This window comes from Chionomys nivalis, chromosome 2, assembly GCF_950005125.1.
Source record: "Chionomys nivalis chromosome 2, mChiNiv1.1, whole genome shotgun sequence".
Taxonomy (NCBI): domain Eukaryota; kingdom Metazoa; phylum Chordata; class Mammalia; order Rodentia; family Cricetidae; genus Chionomys; species Chionomys nivalis.
In genome coordinates, this window is record NC_080087.1 from 63,467,579 (window position 1) to 63,487,865 (window position 20,287).

Here is a 20,287-nt window from a genome sequence, read left to right on the forward strand (position 1 = left end):
AGAGTGAGCTATAGGTCAACTCAAGGCCAGATGAGGCAACTGTCTGAAAATGATTTTGCTGTTCAGTAAACCCTATATCGGTCACTGCCCAGAACATACCTCATGGGATTATCAGGTTGTTGACCCACAAAAGCTTAGGCTCACACTACACCCTAAATAATTCTAGATATAAAGGCATAAATAATGGAAGCCTTTCTTCCTAATTAAAAAAAAAAGACAATATATTGGGATAGAGAGATAGCTCGGTGGTTAAGTGTACTGAATGCTTTTAAAACTGGTTTGAGTCCATCAACTGGATGGTGGCTATAGTCCTCTGTAACTCTACTTCCAAAACCCTATATTTTCTTCTGTGTCTTTTGTGTTTTTTTCTTTATTTAAGTTTGAGAATTAGATGATATCTGGTATTCCAGTAGACATCTTGTAATTATGAAGTTGAAACCATCACTGTAAGGATAGTGCTGCCAGTAACACATTCCAGAAGGCTTAAAATTATTTCATTTTTAAAATCTTTCTGTATTAATAGCAATCAAAGAAACACACACATATTTAAATAACTATTTTGTCATGTTTCCTTTTAACCACAGTGAAACCATTTAAAAAATAAACAAACAAATAAACAAAACAAGTTCTGAACCTATTGCTAAGCTTCCAGAGATCAACTATCATTTTTTTGATAAGGTTACTATCTTAGAAAAACATACTACTCTTAAAATAATTTACTAAATTTATAACTAGCGAGAGTGTGTCATAATTTAAAACTGTTCAGTAAGGAAGCACTTCTTCCTCGCTGAAAAGAGCTCAACAAGTAGTAAACTATAAACATCCACAGCTATTGATCACAATGAAATGAAATACCTCAATTATTTATGACAACTTTTCCACTCTTCACAGACATTTTCACAAGCATTTATCTTTATAAAACACTTTGATATTTCATTAGATATCAAAATTACTGTCATGATGGTAGGATTGATGTTTGAGTTTAGAAATGCTTCCTATAACTTGATAAAACTCAATTATTTTGCCATGTTTCTAGGCTCGAGGCTTCCCAATTGTTTTCTAAATATGCCTCTTGCATGTACAGCACAGCTATGCGTTAACATTTTTAGCCTGGGCAACTGCAATCCCCTGTGAGACCTGTTCTTTTCCTTTCTCTAGAAATATATTTGAGTGGCAAGCTGAAGGCTAGTTATGCAAAACAGACACTCCTTAATTGACATAGGGTATATAAATTATCTGTATGTTTGTAAAAGCCATACAATCTTCCTGAGAAAATAGGAAATTTAAAGCTAAGCCTTTAAATACATTTTAAATTACTTAACATTGACATCAGTTGGTACCTTTAATGCCAGAAAGTCATTATTTCTAGGTATGAAGTGCCAGGATTACTTTACATAAACATTGTAATAATATGCTATAGAACATATTATTTAGATTCTATAAATGGATAAGAGCTTAATGAAATGATAAGAATGATAATATCAACTGATTTGTAATGCATTGACGAAAACAATTTAAATTATGGATAATGAAGAAACATAATAAAATAATGAGTATCATTGAAATGTAGCACTTTCTGAAGACTCCTACTTAAATGTAAAATTTGTAGAAAATTACCTTCAATAATAAACTGATTAGTATGTTAATATATTGAAAGTTGATAATACTATATAGCAATATATTATTTATTTAATTTGTCTGAAGTTGCTTTTTATTTTGTGGATTTAAAAATATTTATTATAACTATCTATATATTAGGAAAAAATAATACTGTAATAATGTTTGCTGCTATTAAATATTTTTTTACCAATTTCAACATGAAAGAAAAGTTCATTGTATTCTGAAAATTAGAATATACTTTTGAAATTATACAATAATTTTCATGTTACCCCATTAGATGGCTACCAGCTACTCTACTGTACAATTTTATTCATATAAGAGTGGCTTTAAATTGAGACTTAGCAGGAAAATGGCTCAGATTTCAATGTTGCATTATAAAAATTAATTTTATCCTACAAAGTTGTATTTCTTACTCAGTTAACTATATTTTGAATATAGATACTAAATGTTAAAGGCGTTACTTTTAAATAACACAAACAGCAATATTCTATTTTAAAATGTTTCTTTTATACTTTTAAATTAGAGAGAAGTAGTTAGCCTGCAATATGCATGCTAAAAGTTTGTAACACAGTAAGTCAGGGTTGGCTCCCTACCTATGAGTTGTTTATACTGAAACATGAAACCAACTATACCTTTTTTATAAAAAAATAGGCACTCAAAAGACAAAAAAATCTTATATAAGTGCTTGATTTAAGTATTTAAAATTATTTAACTGATGTTATCAGGATTACAGGAAATATTAATCATTAACAGGCATAAACATATACAGTACATAATTTATTCATTTACTAATATTTTAACTATAAAATTTATTTTTGTAAAACTTTCACAATTTTTTATTTGTGGGCTTTCTGCCTTTTAACTTAAAAAGTCAGAAATGTCTTGAAATATAGTATACTGTATCAACAAATAAAATGTTTTAATGTATTATTTACAATGTGTATACCATATAGTTTTTAAGACAACTGAAGTATGTTTAGAAATCAAATATTTATTTTAATCTATATTATCCAAATTAGCTACCAAAATGAATATTTTTAAATTCTCCAAAAGTAGATTTGAAACATAGCTTTCAAATCTTACTAGTTCAAATGATTTCAAGCCCTAATTAAAACTGAGTAATATGAATATTTATAATATAATATAAGTAATATAAAATAATAGGAATATGAACATTTTACAATGAACATATTTCTAGGAGTGGGACTCTCTTTTGTATTCTTTTGTATATATCCATCAATAAACAAAATTCAGGTTTTCTTTATTATTTCCAAATCATATCTCAGAGGAACAATTCAATAAATTTATATTGAAGCAAGCCACCCACCACCCCCAATTTGAACATCAATAATAGTAAGGGAAGCCAGGAAACACTTACCTAATTTTATTAGGTTAAAATAATATTCAGGTGCATATTCTGAACCAACTTAGATGACAGTTGTAGCCCAACTGTTTATAATGTTTATCATGCCAGTAACATTGAAAACCTACCATTTCACCTTTGCTTCAAATATTAAATGCGTTAATTAATAGGAAAGTCTGTTTTAAGTCAATTCATCTCATTTTATCATCTTGGAGTATGACAGGAAAAAATAGATTTTTTTCAATAATTAATTTAGGGTCATATATCTTTACTAAAAATAAAAAAAAACCTTTAAAGTCTAGGCTGAAAAAATATATACACTTATGCTTTATGAAAATTAAAAGCATTAGAAATAAATGTTGAAATTCAATATACACTAGGTTAAATATATTCATTCTAGTTTTAAAATGTGGATATGTGAAATTACTTCATTAGAAAAGTTTTTATCATAAAGAATAAAAAGCTAATTTCGGTACTTTCATATACACATACTCAACAGGATTGATATGAAAACAATTTAATTTGAATGATGTAATTATGTAATGGAATGTAAAAAATTATAGCAATTAAGGTGCTGTGGCATGCTCTAATGAATGAAGTTGTACTGGCTGATGATGCTGTATCTCCTACTTATCAATAATTTGGAGAGAGAACATTATTTCATTTAACATGAAGAAATAAAGTCATAAATCACCACAGTTGTTTTCTTTTTGTTTTCATTTAATATTGATGAAACTTCTCTCATATACATAAATTATGAGGGGGATCAAAATGTGAAATGTATTTTATTCTCCCTAGAGTTTCACAAATCTTGCTATTCTTTTACCAAATGAAAGCAATGACATTTAAAGAGGAGAATGCTAGGATGTCCAGAGCACAGGTAAATAAGGCTTCATGTCTTACTGAGATTTTTGTCTAGGTGTTGAATATTCTGAAAATATATTTTAACCTTTATGGCTGTGGAATAATGCTCTTCTACGCTGTAAAGATTTGTCACTTATAGTGGTTTAATAAAATGCTGATTGGTCAGTAGCAAGGTAGAAAGAATAGGTGGGACTATTAGACTATAAGATTCTGGGAAGAGAAAAGGCAGATTTACACTCAGCAGCCAGATGCAGAGGAAATATGATAAGAATACATTATAAGAAAATGGAATAAGCCATGTGGCTAAACATAGATAGGAATTATGGGTTAATTTAAATAGTGATATCTAGTTAGTAATAAGCCCGAGGTAAGAGTGCAAACACTTTTTAATTAATGTAAGTCTCTTTGTGCTCATTTGGAACTGAGCGGCTGCAGGATCAGGTGATGTAGAACTTCCATCTACAAATGGCACAGAATGTGAGGCAATTGCATCCACATAAAACCTGAGAGATCTTGTGAATGGATTCTAGACACAAAAGAACAGAGTCAAGCATGATTTCTTGGTAGCAGCAACTTCTTGGGTTGGCTCTTTTTGCTAGAAGCATGCAGTGGTATCTCCTTTAAGAGAGGCTTCATAACTCAGTGTTAGGATAAAAAAAAAGTCTCTTTTAAGAGGCCCTGCTATCAAACACTTAAATGATGTTTATGAGCAATCAGTGTCATGCTTCTTGATTGTGGCAAGGACCCAGAAACTCTACAGAGTTGTGTCAATAAGTTTGTCTCCTACTAGTACCTCTAACCATGAAGCTAGACTCTCAGGAAGCCAAGGAATGGGAGAGAGCCAGCAATGAAAGCCATAGCTTTAATCCTAGCCATTCTGCTTAGCAGATTAAAGACTCATGAGATCATAAAAAGATAGAGATATGTAGTAAAGACAGACTCAGATGAACAAAAAACCACCTCTAAATGTCATACAGCGTATTTAAAAATACACATAGTTTTGGGAGAGAAAAGAAAAATGATAAAGTCCTTAAAAAAAGAAACAGATGAATACAAAAGCCACATAAAGATGGAAAATACGCAGAAAGTCTGACAATGTATGTTATTGTGTTGTCTTCGAACTCTGACTTCTGAGAAAGGAGCAATAGCTGCTAAAAGTCATTTGATTATTAATGCTGTTGATTAAATCAACCTATGTATTTACATATGTGTGTGTGTGTGTGTGTGTGTGTGTGTGTGTGTGTGTGTACACCTGTACTCTCTTTAGGAAAATCTTTCTGTAATAACAAGTCAGAACTTTAAAAAGAGAGAAAAAAACTTTTAATTTCCTCTGTGCCAGGGATGGGTAACAGGGTCTGGTGTGTGTGATTTTATTCTACAAATCCACAGTTGATTAAAATAAGGAAATAAGTGATTATCTCTGTGGTTCTTAGTGTAAAGTAGCTATTTTTTGCATGTTATCAGACTACTTTTCTTTTTTTTTCAAGACTCCTTCACAAGGGGAATGTGTATCTTGGAAATTCATAACATAAAATAATTACATTAAAACAATAGCTTTGAGACATAATAAAAAGTCACATTTACTATTAAAATTACCACACTACGTTTTACACTTCTGAAAAAAATGCTGTATAGAAGTACACAATTTTTATTGCAGAAAAATATACAGAAAACAAAAACACTAGTGTATATGTTCCTTGGGTATTTCCCTGGTTCTCCCACACAGGCTCAATTGTTTCAAAGCAGAGTTGCAGATAATAGTTCCGCCTTCCCTTTGGAAGAATAAACTGTTTAATAATCAGGAAAATAAAGGACACTGTCTTCCGTAAAAACTAAGAATTTTATTAGTGTGACTGAGAAACCTCTCCCCCTACACACACACACACACACACAAAACAAAAAGTTTTTCCAGTGTCTGTGGGAAAGCAGAAGCATTGTGTTCAAAGCTGACAGAACAAGCTGTTTTCTGGGAAAGCTTCAGAACAGCCTCTCACAGAACATTCAGCTGAGGTCGTGGAGATGCTTGGAAACTAAGGAGTATGGTGGAATAAGTATATGAATTGTGGAAAGTGTGCTTCATTTTTATCTTATTGGATCGTAATAGACTCACCATAAGGATTCTTTCCCAAAGTAAAAAAAAAAAAAAAAAAAGGGGAGGGGGGATGGAAGAGGATTTTATAAAGTAGAATAGGAATAAAATTTGGTAAGAATTGGATAGAACAGAACAGAGCAGAATGGAATGGAATGAAAGGAAGCAGAATGGAGGGGAGCAGAATAGAATGAAGTGACTGGAAAAGATGAAAAGGGAGAGAAACAAATCTTTAGTTGTATTGTTCATGGTTTGCTGAGCCTGAGTTAACTGATGAGAGGTAAGAGTGCATAGTGGCAACCACCAAGGACAGTACTTCACCCTACGTTCTAAATTTTTAAATATAACAACTTAATAATCATTAAAGTTCAATGTGTTAAAAATTGAATTTATTGTATAAAAATTTACTGATTTGCTGAGTTAGATATTGTGTATCTCCTTAATGGAAATAAGTCATTACAGGTCGTGTATAGTTCTCAGAGGCATTTGTCACATCATTTGTGAAATGTGTACACTGAACGGTGACCTGGAGATAGCAGCCAAATTTCTGGGAGCATCTGGACTCAACAGTGTCATTGGGTCAAGAATAGACAACAAAGGCAAATTATGTATCTACAGTATTAGAAAAACTGGACTATTAAATGTCTTCTCATGCATTTAGATTTTATTTTGTCTTACCATAAAGAAAAAATAGTCTTTTAGCGGCCAGTACATAAGAGGCTGAGCATTTGCCCAGCTTGTGTGACAAAAAAAGGACTACAATGCAAGCTGAGGGAAATAAAGACTGAAGACTGGGAAAATAAAATAAAACAACATACCAATAGGTATTTGATTACACAGTGTTGCTAAAAATCATTTTAAACTTATATTGTCTTTGTGTTAGTTAATTTTGTTCTAATTTCTATATTTTACTGTCCTGGAATTTTAAGAATTGAAAAACATTTTTATTTCTACATGTCAGTATTAGAATTCACCTCCTCCTCCTCATAGACCTATGAGTTCTGTCTACATCTCTGTTGCTTTGCATTACACAGATAACATCTTCATCATATGTGATTCCACTCAGTGCCATTTTGTTTGATTCTTCTAAAAATCATGAAAACTCAATATCGATTTTACAACAATGGCCATTTTGTAACAACAACCACTGAAGAGATGTGTAATTTTATAGTGGGGTGATCAAGGAACTATGGAGATATACGAATATGTTCTCTTTGTGGTCTTATTAAACTTCACAACTTAAAAAAAATCAGTCTGTACTTTCAAAGTGTCTTCAGACTGACTCTGTGCTAAACATTAGGTATATTAATCAGATAAATCTTAAAATATGGTCCTTTTTAACTATCTTTCCTTGTGTGTAAGAGGCATATTAGAATAGCACTCTCCAAAACCCAATTTTTATGCATATTCTAGAAAGTGTGCTACATGAGAAGAAAAATACCAAAAATGTCTCCCTAAAGTTTACTTCTCTTAAACATTACATTAAAAATAGAAGCAAAATAGATTGCATAAAGCAGTGTTACGTGTAAATTGTTTTCTGAGTAGGAGGTTGGAAATTTGGTGGTACAGGCATGTAGGAAAATTTGTATTTTATTTTATGTGACAAGTCTTCCTAACAGCCAATTTCTTTACCATTGCACAGCTACCAAAACAGTTATCCATTCCTAAGTGCATAACAAGCCCTATTTGTCCTTTACTGTCCATGAGTTTTCACTCATCACAGTGACAAGAATATAAGAGCTATTGCATACTGCTCCAGAAATATGATCAAAGATGATAATGTGAACATTTTGGACATGGATTTTTAAACTCAATAAACCATAAAAAACTCTATGTTTAAAATCACTGAGTTCCAAGAGAAATACAGGTTTGCTTTTAATGTATAAGACTCTAAGTGAGACATGGGCTTGTCATTTTGTGACCACAAGCAACATTAGCTAAAACATAATGATAGACACTATAGAAGGATATTATTATAAATATTCATATTATTATAAACATTTAAATATCTGTTGAGCTCATCTTTACTGCTTTAGTCAATAATGCACCAGTTATTAGTCTATTATTATGAAAATAATAAAAAGTAAACAATATGAAAAGCTATATTGTTTTTTACTTAGAAAATAAACCGTTATATATTCAACACATTACAAAGTTTTTTAGTTTGCTCTCCTGCTGTAGAACGGTACATAATTATACTGTGTTGTTCATGTAAGAAGCCTAAAGTATAGTTATGTATTCTTATAAAATTTAGTGTATAAATCATATTCTTTTAAGTTTGTTTACATTTTATTTTCTAATGTCCTGACCAACAGTTTTGTGTGTAATTGTTCAGGTGGCATCAATCCTGTTGGAGGGAAATGTGTGTACCACTATTCCCTTCATTTGTGCATTGATATCCATTATGTATATCTGTATTGCAGATTATGAAAACTCAAAAACAAACCTTATATATGAAATTTCAGTAGCTCTGGTTGTCCTTGAGATAGATCCTCTATTCTCTATGGGAATTTAATTGAATGGGAATTTAAACTAACCTATTTTATAAATACCTCATTGTTGGTATTCTATGTTGCTTAATGTGGGAAATATTTGAAGCAAGGTGAAAAACAAATCTTATGCATAGATAGGATGGGTGCCCTAATCAGCCTTTTCTTATGACTATCTCTCACTAATTGTAACTAGATTAAAGCATATGAGAAAGGAAGATGGGAAATAAGATTGAGAAATACTAAAAGAGAATACTGTTACACAAAAGACTTTCTGTTTGTCAGTCAGGAAAAACTGCTAAGATATTTAGGACAGGGACATTTGTTCTTTAGATTACAATATCCCAGCCTTACATATTCTGCTAAACAAGTTCTCTACTAATTCAGAGGAGGATGCTGATTGTGTCATTATGCCACAAATAACAAATCATAAGTCTATAAAGACCTTATGACACAGTAAACCAACACAAAAGTATCGGAGACATTTTTACCTTAGAAACCATTAAATATACTAAATTGGTAAAGTATCTTTAGGTGTGTTTTTTGTAAACTAAAAATGAAGCCATGTTATTTTAATGACTAGAAACAGTACATACTTTAAAATCTAGCTTTAAAAGCATGAATGCTATCAATTCATATTTAGTTTAAAGTTTTCATAAGACTAATGTTGTTAACATGGTAATAGAGAATTCATCTAGTAGATACTGAAATGACTGATGACAGTCTGCCTAATATTTTATTTTTTATTGTCAATTTTATATATGTGTGAAAATTTAAGTAATTTTTATGAATATAAGCTTCATATATATAATCCTTAAAACTAAGATATAGGATAATTATTATATATTTTATTACATTGCTGAAATTTTATGTGTATATATGTGTGTATGCTATATGTATTATATAATAAATAATATATGTATTTTTCTGCATGTACATGCATATGTGTGTTAAATAAACTAGTAAACATCAAGAAAGTTTTAGTGTTTTATGAGATTCTAATAAGTGTGATTTTAAAGACAGCAAATATTTTACTAATTGAGAGAATGATTAATGAAACAACTAGAATAAAAGCTGAAAGTTTGTCTGTGAAGGTAAAAAATTATAGAAGATAAATTGTTTCAATAAGAATAGAAACAATATTAGAATTTTAACAGGTCAAAGATAATTAATTATAAAGTCAGACAATATTAAAATATTTGTTATATTTAATTATGCAGTCAGTTGTTTTCTTTCCTTGTTAGGTGTTATATGATTTTTAAAATTTCAGTGTGATTTATCTCAATAATGTATAAGTAGGAATTCTGTTATAGACTCAGTGGTTGGTTTAGACATCAGTGTTGATGATTTAAAATGAAGATAACACACATTGATATTTTAGTATTAACTGTAAATTTAACAGACTCAGTAGTCAGATGGGAAAGAAGTTTCAATAAGGACTGCTCAGACTACATTGACCTGTGGGCATGCCTGTAGGGAACTGTATTGACTGCATTAACAGTTGTGGGAAGACCCACCCTAATTTTAGACATCAGAAAAATTTCCTGGTCTGTCATAATGGACAGGCTAAAACACAGACAATAAGCTACACAGGCATCCTTTATGTGTAGACATAGTGTGACCAGCTGCTTTATTCTCTGCTGACTCAACTTCCAGTCATGATGGCTGTGATCTCTAATGTGAATGAAAAATAAACAATATATCTTTTAATGCTTTGTTCACAGTAATATTATCACATGGCAACAATAATGGAAACTAAGATATGCACCTAAGAGTTTCTTTGTTTTTCTGTGTTAGGGTCCAATCTTGGCTTTGCAAAGGCTAGACATGTGCCCTGCTACTGAGCTACATCATTGCTGAATAGTGTCCCTTTTTCTTTTCTATAATTTAATGGAGATAAAGTATGTACTCTTTATAAAAATATAAAAATATGGCATGTATACTGACTTCAGTAATGTCAGTGATTCATTGCAGCTCTCTGTATAATATAATTTTAACTTATAAGTAAAAGCAAAATACTATATTTTAAATTCAAAATAAAAATTATACTTCCTATTAATTTAGAAGGGCAATTAACTACTACCAGTAGACCATTTCATTTCCTCTGGGGTTGCATCTCAAAGCTTCTTTCATACTAGGAAAAACTGGTTTTATACAAACTAATTTGAATTGGGGGCTTGCGTTAGAAATTAACCTGAACCTAGACATTCTTCTGCTCATCTTAATTACTAATGATAAGCAAAGGTATTCTGGAAAATTAGACATAGTTTTACACTCTCTTCAAAGACTAATAAATACAGTTTATTGTTTAATAAATTATCAGACATTAATTAATAGAATAGTTAAGAGCTTTCTGATAAAGTTTTTGTTCTGTATTGTATTGCTTTTTAGACATTCAGTAAATTATTTTTCATTCTTTGAGAAATAAGATAGAGCAGGATGATCTCAAATTCACTCATTAAATAATAAATAATAAATATAGTCTGTAACTCTCCTAAACATAAAGTCAATAGAATATGACATACTACTTGACCTTATATTTTCAAATTGAATAATACATTCTTTCAATGGGAGTTACCTTATTATCTTTTTAATCAATACAGGTAACACTTCAACATAACATCTCATTTTGATAGAAAAGGAGAGTTAAGTAAGTATTTTGAACTACTTGTTAATTTTGTATAACTACCACGTGTCTTTTACTAGTTAATGTATCTGCAGCTAGAAAATAAACTCAAGTCTAGTTCAAGAGTTCAAGAGAAGTTCTATTAGACTTTAGCATGAGTGATGCCTACACAATTTCTCAGGACAGTGTGGTGTTAGGAGCCTTCCTTCCAGTATATAAACATTGCTGCAAAGTGAATTCATGGGAAGACACACAAAAATGTTTGTTCATGTAGAGCAGCTTCTCTTTGCTCTATGTGCTGACTGAAAACTGTTTTAGGCTTTAGCTAATTCTCGAAAAAAAAAAAACATTTGCACTGGCTTTTGTTGGTTACTAAACAAATATGTTATTGATCTAAAGACACTACAAATGTCTTATTGTATTTCCTAGGATCATGAAAAAGTAGAAGCTAAAGAATCCTGAACTTCATAATCTAAATTTGAGTTTTGAGGAAGAATAAAGAACTGTGAAAAGAAACCCTACTTGCTGTACAGCTGCTTGGTACAAACAAATACAAATTATTATGGTCTTAAGTAGTCAAATTTTAATACTAAACATTTAGGTAACATAATAAATTAAAAAGATAATTATGTATAAATTTATCAAAAATATAAATATATAAAGATTTATGCTGTATATATAACTTATTTTATTCTTTTTATAAAAGAAAAATGTATTGCCCTACTTCGAGGAAAATAAATGATTTTATCAGAGAATTTAAAGAAAGCTCAAAGAGGTTTTCAAAAATTCTTTGTCACAAAATTATAAAAAAATTCATATTTAATTTTGACTATTGGGCACATAAATGCACATGGTCATAGATTATGAGAATTTTTATCTAACAGAAATCTACATCTAAATTCTAATACTTTTTACCACAGAGTATAAAAACTCAAAAACATAATGGACTTCATTTTCATTGTGGCAGCAATAGAATTCAGAATCTTGAGGCACAATTATTATCTAAGTTAAAAGCAGAGAAAGCTGTTGCAATAATTAGGACTGGTTTCAAAATTTGACCGTAAAGACTAATGTCTACCTACCACACTTGCAGCTTACTGACACAACCAGCATGCTTTCTGCCACAAATGGCAGCATAGTCCATGGAGTAAGTGTATATGATTCTTAGAAGTTTGTAAATCTACGGCACCCCAAGAGAAAGCAAGGAAAGTAGATTGTGACTTTTGACAATTATTAGTTAGAAAAAGAGGTAACAATTGCCAAAAAAATCACAAAAGTGAGCATGTTACCTGGCTATGACAAAGAGCACACAACTGACACCCAAGTAAGCCAGCAGAATATACATCCAGATATCAGGGGAGAGAGGATTCAGGAAGGAGAAGACGCCCGGGTTTGTACCATTGGGCTTGCGGTACAAAATACTTATTCCAAGTGTCATAAACGGCTTGGAAAAGTCGATGACCTTCTCTCGAACATAGGTAATAGCCAGTGGAGCAACTGCGAGGTCAGCTTTCTGTGGAGAGAAACAGAAAAACAGGAAAATAATTAAGAAAATTGAATCTAAGTCACAAGTAAAATATCTGTAACTAAAGATTTTACACATAATAATTTTTGTAATGATTAAATTTTGTTAAGATCAACAGTGCTCTTTACTCTAAAGAGATGATTGATTATTTAGTAAGTTACCAGTTTCTATGTGCTTCCAGTTACTACATCAGCCTTGACCATAACTAATTATGAAAAAAAGATAAAATTATGAAATAAAAATAAAACAAACTATTATAATACAGTAAATAAAATTATTCATAATGAAATTTTTAATAATTGCTTTTACTGTTAGTCTCAAAATTTCATTCTATCTTTACTTGCCTGCATATTTTGATAGAATTACAAATGTAGTGATAACCATTTCAAACTATTTATCTTGCAATCAAAAATAATTTTCTGGACAAAGGGGATGGCTTTGCAGGTAAAAACTCATGCTACCATATCTGACAAGCTAAAGTGCATCCCTGGACCCACATGGTATAAAGAGAGAACAGACAACAACAAATTGTCTTCTGATTTCCATATGTATAGTAGCAACACTCATAGACAAAGATATCATACATTTGCATACACACACATACAAGAATGTAAAAAGTTTAGTTTTCAAAAATATAAAATAGTTCAGCTAAAAATTTAGCCTTTAAATACTTAAGACATTCTTTAAATCGCACAAAACTGAGAATTGTGTACTACCCTCAAGCTTTTATTTCTATTCCTCTAATTTGTTCTATATTATTTAAAGAAAATCCTCACACCATTGCATAAACCACATTAAAAATGAGTTTGTCTTTTTTCACATTTTCTTTTAATTGAAAATTGATTATTTTTTTATTCATTATATTCTGATTATAGTTTCCCCTATCTCTACTTCCCCCAGTTCCTCCACATCTCTCTTCCCCTCCAGATCCATTCCCTTTCTACTTCTCATTAGAGAAGAATAGGCTTTTAAGAGATAACAACCAGACATAAAAATATAAGATTTTAAATTTCATGAGGATGCTAATTTCTGTAGTATCTTAAATATCATAAATCACCAATGCTTTAAACTCATTTTACAGTCATCTATTCAGGGTGGTTTGATGCGCTAAAAATTGTATGAGGTCATTATAATATTCTAATACATTATGGAAGTATAATATTCTAATGCATTGAAGAGTCATTGTAATACTTTAATGTGATAAAGGTATCCACGCTAAGAAGCTATATTGTTGCATCCATTTTATTTTGAAAAACATAAAAACCTATCTGAGGTAAAAATGTTCAATTTGCAGTGCACAAGAAAATAAACTAAATAATAAATGCAATTAATTTCTCCAGAGTACTGTTTGTTGACAATATTATTTTGTAAACTTTTATCTGTTGAAGGACATAGGGCTAGGAAATATTCATTTGTTTTGGAAGTAGTTTCTCCAAAAACTGAAGAAACAAAGTGTCATTTAGAACCTCATGTGTTTATAATCATACTTCATGTTCATAAATCAGGGAAATACCAGCTTTAGAATAATTATTGATGCATTCTTTAATTATTTTCTGTAGCTCAGGTATTGTATTGGAAACTTCATATGAACTATAACATTTAATCTTCACATAAATTCTCTATTATTTCTTCTGAAAAAGGAAAATGAATCAATAATGTAGAAAGTTTAATCATTCTTATGTGGTGAACTCAGCAAAAGATAGAACTGGCTACACATAGAATCAATTGGAAACAACTCTTAGGACCTAACAATCCAACATGTCTAAGAAACCAGCAAGGAAATCATAGAAGAGTAAGTTGACATTCACTCACTCATTCCCTCACCCACTCACACACACATACTCATCCATGCATCCATTCAAAAAGTTCACAGAAGTGGGAGATCACAGTCTGTCTAAAGAGGTTGAGTAAATGAAATACTTATGTGGAAAGGAAAAATAATGGAAAAGACTAAAATCTGAAAGAACAAAATAGCAACACTGTCAAAGAAAGAGAATATTTAGTCCATTTACATTTGGCAAATTAAGGAAAACACCCTATCATCTATCATATCTTTGTGAGTCTTAAATTTTATATCTAATTTATCTTTTATCATAACTAAGTAAAACTTTAACTATCTTTAATTCTACCAAAGACCCCAGAAGGATGTAATATTGCCTGTTAACAAGAAGTGCATTGTAAGCAACTTCCAATACTCTAGAATTAACAGAGACATCTCGCTGCCTGGATAGTCACCCAAATTCCTTTTCTAATATTGGGGTATCCATTGTCAGCCTATGGGCTCAGAAACTGGCATGAAGCAGGAAATTTGAAGGTCTGTTTTGCCTTATAATGGCAAAGTTCATCAGTTGCTTTCTTCTGTGTACTGCAGAATGTCTGGCAGTTTGGTCTGTAAAGCAAGAACTGCAAAGGACCACCCATTCTTTTGGAAAGTTTAGCAGTCACTTTACTGTGGGTCCTCCTGCATGTCTAGTTCAAACAGCATATCATCAAGCAGTGATGACAATAGCAGTATTTTTCCAAACTAGTAGCCTTGCCACATTAAAGGCAAATTACATAATAATTTTTTTCAGTGCTTATCAACCTCGCTGAAATAATATGGAGCTTCCAGGATAAGATGTATCTCTCTGTTGAGAAAAACCTATGTTCTTAAAACATTTTAAATGTAAAATTCTGTAGGTCTTTGAAGTGTGGAAGATTATCAATATAGCTGAAATACATCTTTGTAGATCTATAACACCTAACTAACATGAATAAAAATTTTATTATGATAGAAAACTGATATAGAATTCCCCTCTGTATGCCATGAATTTGTTTTATTACCATCACATAATAAAAAAGATGTTTGTGCCAACAGTTTAGCAGAATATAGCCAGAATGGAAGAGATATATAGAGAGAGTTGGTGGAGTCAAGAAAATGCCATGTAGCACCAAAAGAGAAGAAAGCGCCTGAACCTTAGAAACCTTACTGGTAGACACAGCATTTTGGCAGTACACAGATTGATAGAAAGGGTTAATTTAAGAGAAACGAGCTAGCTAGAAAGATGCCTAAGATACTGATCGAAGAGTGTTGTATTTAGTATAGTTTCTGTGTAATTATTCAGGTCTCAGCAATCCTGAAACAATGAGCAATGTCTGACTGCATAGTGGCACCCAATGTGGCATCTAGACCAAGAAAAAAGGGCAGCTTCTTGGTAGCCATGTTTTCATTTTTCAGACATCTTCTGTTTGCTGTCAGTGAGCACAGCTTCTCTAAGAGAAGGCTTCCCGCCTCAGTGGTAGCAGTAAAACCTGGGCAGCTCCTTTAAGAAGGTGTCCTGTTTCGTGCTATTTGCATTAATAGCACTGGACTTTTCAGGAGGCCAAACACTTGAATGGAGTTTTTTGGCATCATGCTGCAACTTACTTGGTGGCAACATGGGTTGAAGTGGTGAGGATGGCTCCCACCTGGCAGTCCCAGAGCTGGGGGTAAAAGTACCTTCATCATTTGAAAGCCTGAGAGAGGTGGAGCCAGCATCCAGAGCCACGGTGACCAAGCTATTTACCATTTTAAAAGCACTCCTGGTCAGAAAATGATTAGAGATACACAATAAAGACAGATTCAGACAAATAAACCTCTGAATAACACATAGTATATTTAAAAATGTACATAGGCTTGGGAAAGAGAAGAAAAAGAGTAGAGACAGTTATAAAAAACAAAGTTTTGAAGAGACAGTAAAAGTAATATAAAAGAGTACAGACAGACATAGGTTAGAAGAATAGAAGCCTTGTAAAGATGAAAATTCCACAGAAAATTTATATTATACCTATTATTGTGTTTTCTTTGAATAGTTTGACTGTGCTAAGTACACTGAGACATTTCATTGAGCAGGTTGCTTAACTAAACCAACATATATTTTGAAGGTATCTTGACTTCAAAATGTGGGTCTAGGGATATGTTGCTTTAGAAAAGAGGTTCTTGTTTCCACAGAGGATAGAAAGCTCTAGATGCCTCACCAGCTAATATGGTTTGATCAAACAAGACCTCCTGAAACAATGCCCCAGATGATCCAACATCCATGACAGCTTCAGGACTGCTGGAAGAGATGGATCAACCACACAGGATACCCCATGGAAGACCTGATTAACAGCACCCCAAATCAGCAGGAAGTAGTCTGTTGGAGAAGGGAGCCACTTATTTGGTTCCCAGCTACCCAGCTAGCTTAGATCTGAAATAATGACACAAAACTATATTATTTAAAACACTGCTTAGTCTATGAGCTCTAACTTCTTATAAGGCTAGCTATTACATTTTAATTTAACCCATCTCCATTAATCTGTGTATCATCTCATGGCAATGGCTTACTGACAAAGTTTTAGCATGTCTGACTCTGGAAGTGGCTCCATGACATCTCTCTGACTCTGTCTTTCATTCTCCCAGCATTCAGCCTAGCTTTCCCTGCCTACCTAAGTTCTGCCTTGCTACAGGTCCAAAGCAATTTCTTTATTCATTAATGATAATCACAGCACATAGAGGGTACTTCCACATCAGTAGTCTAGAGAACAATGCTGGTAGGCCACAGCCTCATGCCAATACACAGATTAATTGAAATGGTTTAATTTAATATATGAGCTAGCTAGAAAGACACCTAAGCTATTAGTTGAGCCACATATTCATCAATAAAGTTTTTGTGTGATTAATCAGGTCTGAGCAGTCGGGAAACAAGCAGTCTTTGACTACAGATGACTATTAATCTGTATTTCATAATTGTACATTATGTTTTTGAAAGAGCTGTAAAAACAAAATACCTTGAACAAGAGCAGAAATACATATACACAGTTTAACAAAATTAACCTTAAATTCATATCAGTAGACCAAGATCCATACCAGTGTAAAGTATTCATCTCTATATCATATCCCTCTATAAATGAAAACAAACATTTATAAGCAATCGTTTTGGTACTTTGGGTGTAGTTTTCTCCAGACTGCTTTCTGATGTTTTTTGGGCAAGGTATTTAGGTTTCATAGAGACCTCTCATGGGATCTTGTTCCAACAAATCACATTAGCCAGGAAGAAATCCACAAGTTCTGTGGAAACAAAAGTAGACCCTATTTTCTAAAGTAACATATCATTAGATGCAAATTTTGAAGTCAAAATACTTTTATGTTGATTTAATTAAGCAGACCCCAGAATCAAATGTTTCTCTGAAGTCAAAAAATCCAAAGAAAACACAATAATATATATAATCCAGACTCTCTATGTGTACTCCAACTTTATGTGGTTTATTTATTTTTACTCTATGACTTTTTAATATTTATTTTATTATCTTAGTCCTCTAGTCTATGATTGTCTGTACTTGTTTTTCTAACTGTCAATCCTCTTTTTACCCTCTTTCCAAGTCTACGTACATTTTTTGAACACACTGTGACCTGTTCAGTGGTTTGTTTTTGTGTGAGTTTGTCTTTATTGTATATCTGTAATCATTTTCTGACTAGTTTCTTAAAATGCTAAGTGGTGTGGCTAGAACTATGGCTGTTTTGCCTTTTGGCCTCATCCTAGTCCAACATGGTGGAGGCATGTTAACCACCAACTCTGCAAACCAATCTCAAGGCCACAGATCCAGGGATGCAGCAGGTTTTTCACCATTAAGCAACTATTATCACTCTGCTTACAAACCCCATTTAAGTGCAGGACCTTCTGAAAGGGCCAGAGTTTTGTACTACCAGCATGAACCAGGAAGCTGACTCTTCAAGAAATTACTCATTTTTTGCTGATAATGCTGAGTCACAAAGACTTCTTTTAAAGGAATCACGACTCTGCTTGCCTCTAGCAAACAGATGCCACCCAAGAAAATGCTGCTACCAAGAAGCAATTCTTAACTCTGTTTGTTTTTGTTTACAAAATTCCTTCCTAAGCTCTCTCATGTTTTATGGATGTAGTCAGCCCACATTAGTAGCATACATAAAAAGAAACTGCTTGTTCATTTTCCGGCTGCTAAAACCCAACTAATCACGTTATTAATTAAAACACTGGTCAATGGCTCAAGCATATTACTGGATAATTCTTATATGGTAAATTAACCATTTTCTATTAATCTATATTGCTGTGAGGCTGTGACCTAATAGTAAGATTCCTTCTAGTATCTCTCTCTTTGGCAGATACATAGCATCTGCCTGAATCTGCCTACTCTCTAGATCTCTGTTTAGATTTCCTACCTGGCTTTACTTTGCTAAGCCATTGGCTAAAACAGCTTTATTCATGAACCAATACATGCAACACATATACAGAATGATTTTCCACATCAGGTACTGAATGTCCAATATTTCATAAATTAATTATACTTTCTTAATTAAATTAATAATTCATATTATAATCTATAGTGAAGTGGAAAATGTTTCTGTTTTTTTCAACAATGAAATACTGTGACAGATCTATTATCACAATTTAGTGATAGACATGAAAGAGTCTAATGCATATTCAAATGTAATCGTTTCAATGCTGATATAAGGACCCTTGAAGCCAAGCACCAGAAGAACTATAATATCACAATCAATTAGATAAAGAAGAACTCAATGGAGTATTTAGGGGAATGTTTACAAGATACTTTATACTAATTCTGAGCAAGAAATATTGCAGATAACAAATATGGATTCTGAACTGACTTGACACTCAAACTCTCTACAGATAATCCTTCCTATGTTTGATTGCCCCAGAAATGGATCTATTTAATTTAAATTTCTGTAGCTCTCCAAGGAGCTTTGTCTCATTAGAGAATACTAAAATTTTTTATTATGTGTATATTTAATGTCTTTCATCAACAAATATATTAGAAATTTATCTGATGACTTTTTATGTGTTTACCTGTCTCACTCTTTGTGTGTATGTGTGTGTGCTTGAGTACATGCATGTGTGTGTGTTGTCTTTCCATGGGTAATGGATCAATTCTTTTTTTTTTCTTTTACTTAAAAATTTCTACCTCCTCCTCTCCTCCCATTTCTCTCCCCCTCCCCGTTACCTCTCCCCTCATCCTCTTCCCCCTCCCTCTCCAGTCCAAAGAACAGTCAGGGTTCCCTGCCCTGTGGAAAGTCTAAGTCCTCCCTTCTCCATCCAGGTCTAAGAAAGTGAGCATCCAAACAGACTAGGCTCCCACAAAGCCAGTACATGCAGTAGGATCAAAACCCAGTGTCATTGTCCTTGGCTTCTCAGTCAGCCCTCCTTGTCTGACATGTTCAGAGAGTCCAGTTTGCTCATATGCTCCATCAGTCCCAGTCCAGGTTGATTTGGTGAGCTCCCATTAGATCAGCCCCACTGTCTCAGTGGGTGGGCACACCCCTTGCGGTCTGACTTCCTTGCTCATGTTTTCCCTCCTTCTGCTCCTCATTTGGACCTTGGGAGCTCAGTCCAGTGCTCCAATGTGGGTCTCTGACTCTAGCTCCATCCATCTTTTAAACATTATGTTTCAGTTTTGTTTTGTTTTGATTTTTATTGAGCTCTACATTTCTCTCTGCTCACCTCTCTGTCTCTTCCCTGCCCCTTTCAATCGTCCATCAAGGTTCCCATACTCCCAATTACTCACAAGATTTTGTCTTTTTCTACTTCCCATGTAGATTAGATCTATGTAAGTCTCTCTTAGTGTTCTTAGTGTTGTCTAAATTCTCTGGGATTATGGTTTGTAAGCTGGTTTTCTTTGATTTATGTTTAAAAACCACCTATAAGTGAGTACATGTGAT

At 32.6% G+C, this 20,287-nt stretch overlaps 1 protein-coding gene across 3 annotated transcripts in view; it reads right to left on the reverse strand.

Annotated features, from left to right (window-relative positions):
* Grik2 (glutamate ionotropic receptor kainate type subunit 2) overlaps positions 1-20,287 on the reverse strand; it is a 576,711-nt gene that overhangs the window by 142,190 nt on the left and 414,234 nt on the right. For all 3 annotated transcript variants that reach the window (XM_057753255.1, XM_057753263.1, XM_057753270.1), the window contains exon 12: positions 12,341-12,564. In XM_057753255.1, coding sequence (XP_057609238.1) covers positions 12,341-12,564 — 224 coding nt within the window. The remainder of the gene's footprint in view (positions 1-12,340; positions 12,565-20,287) is intronic.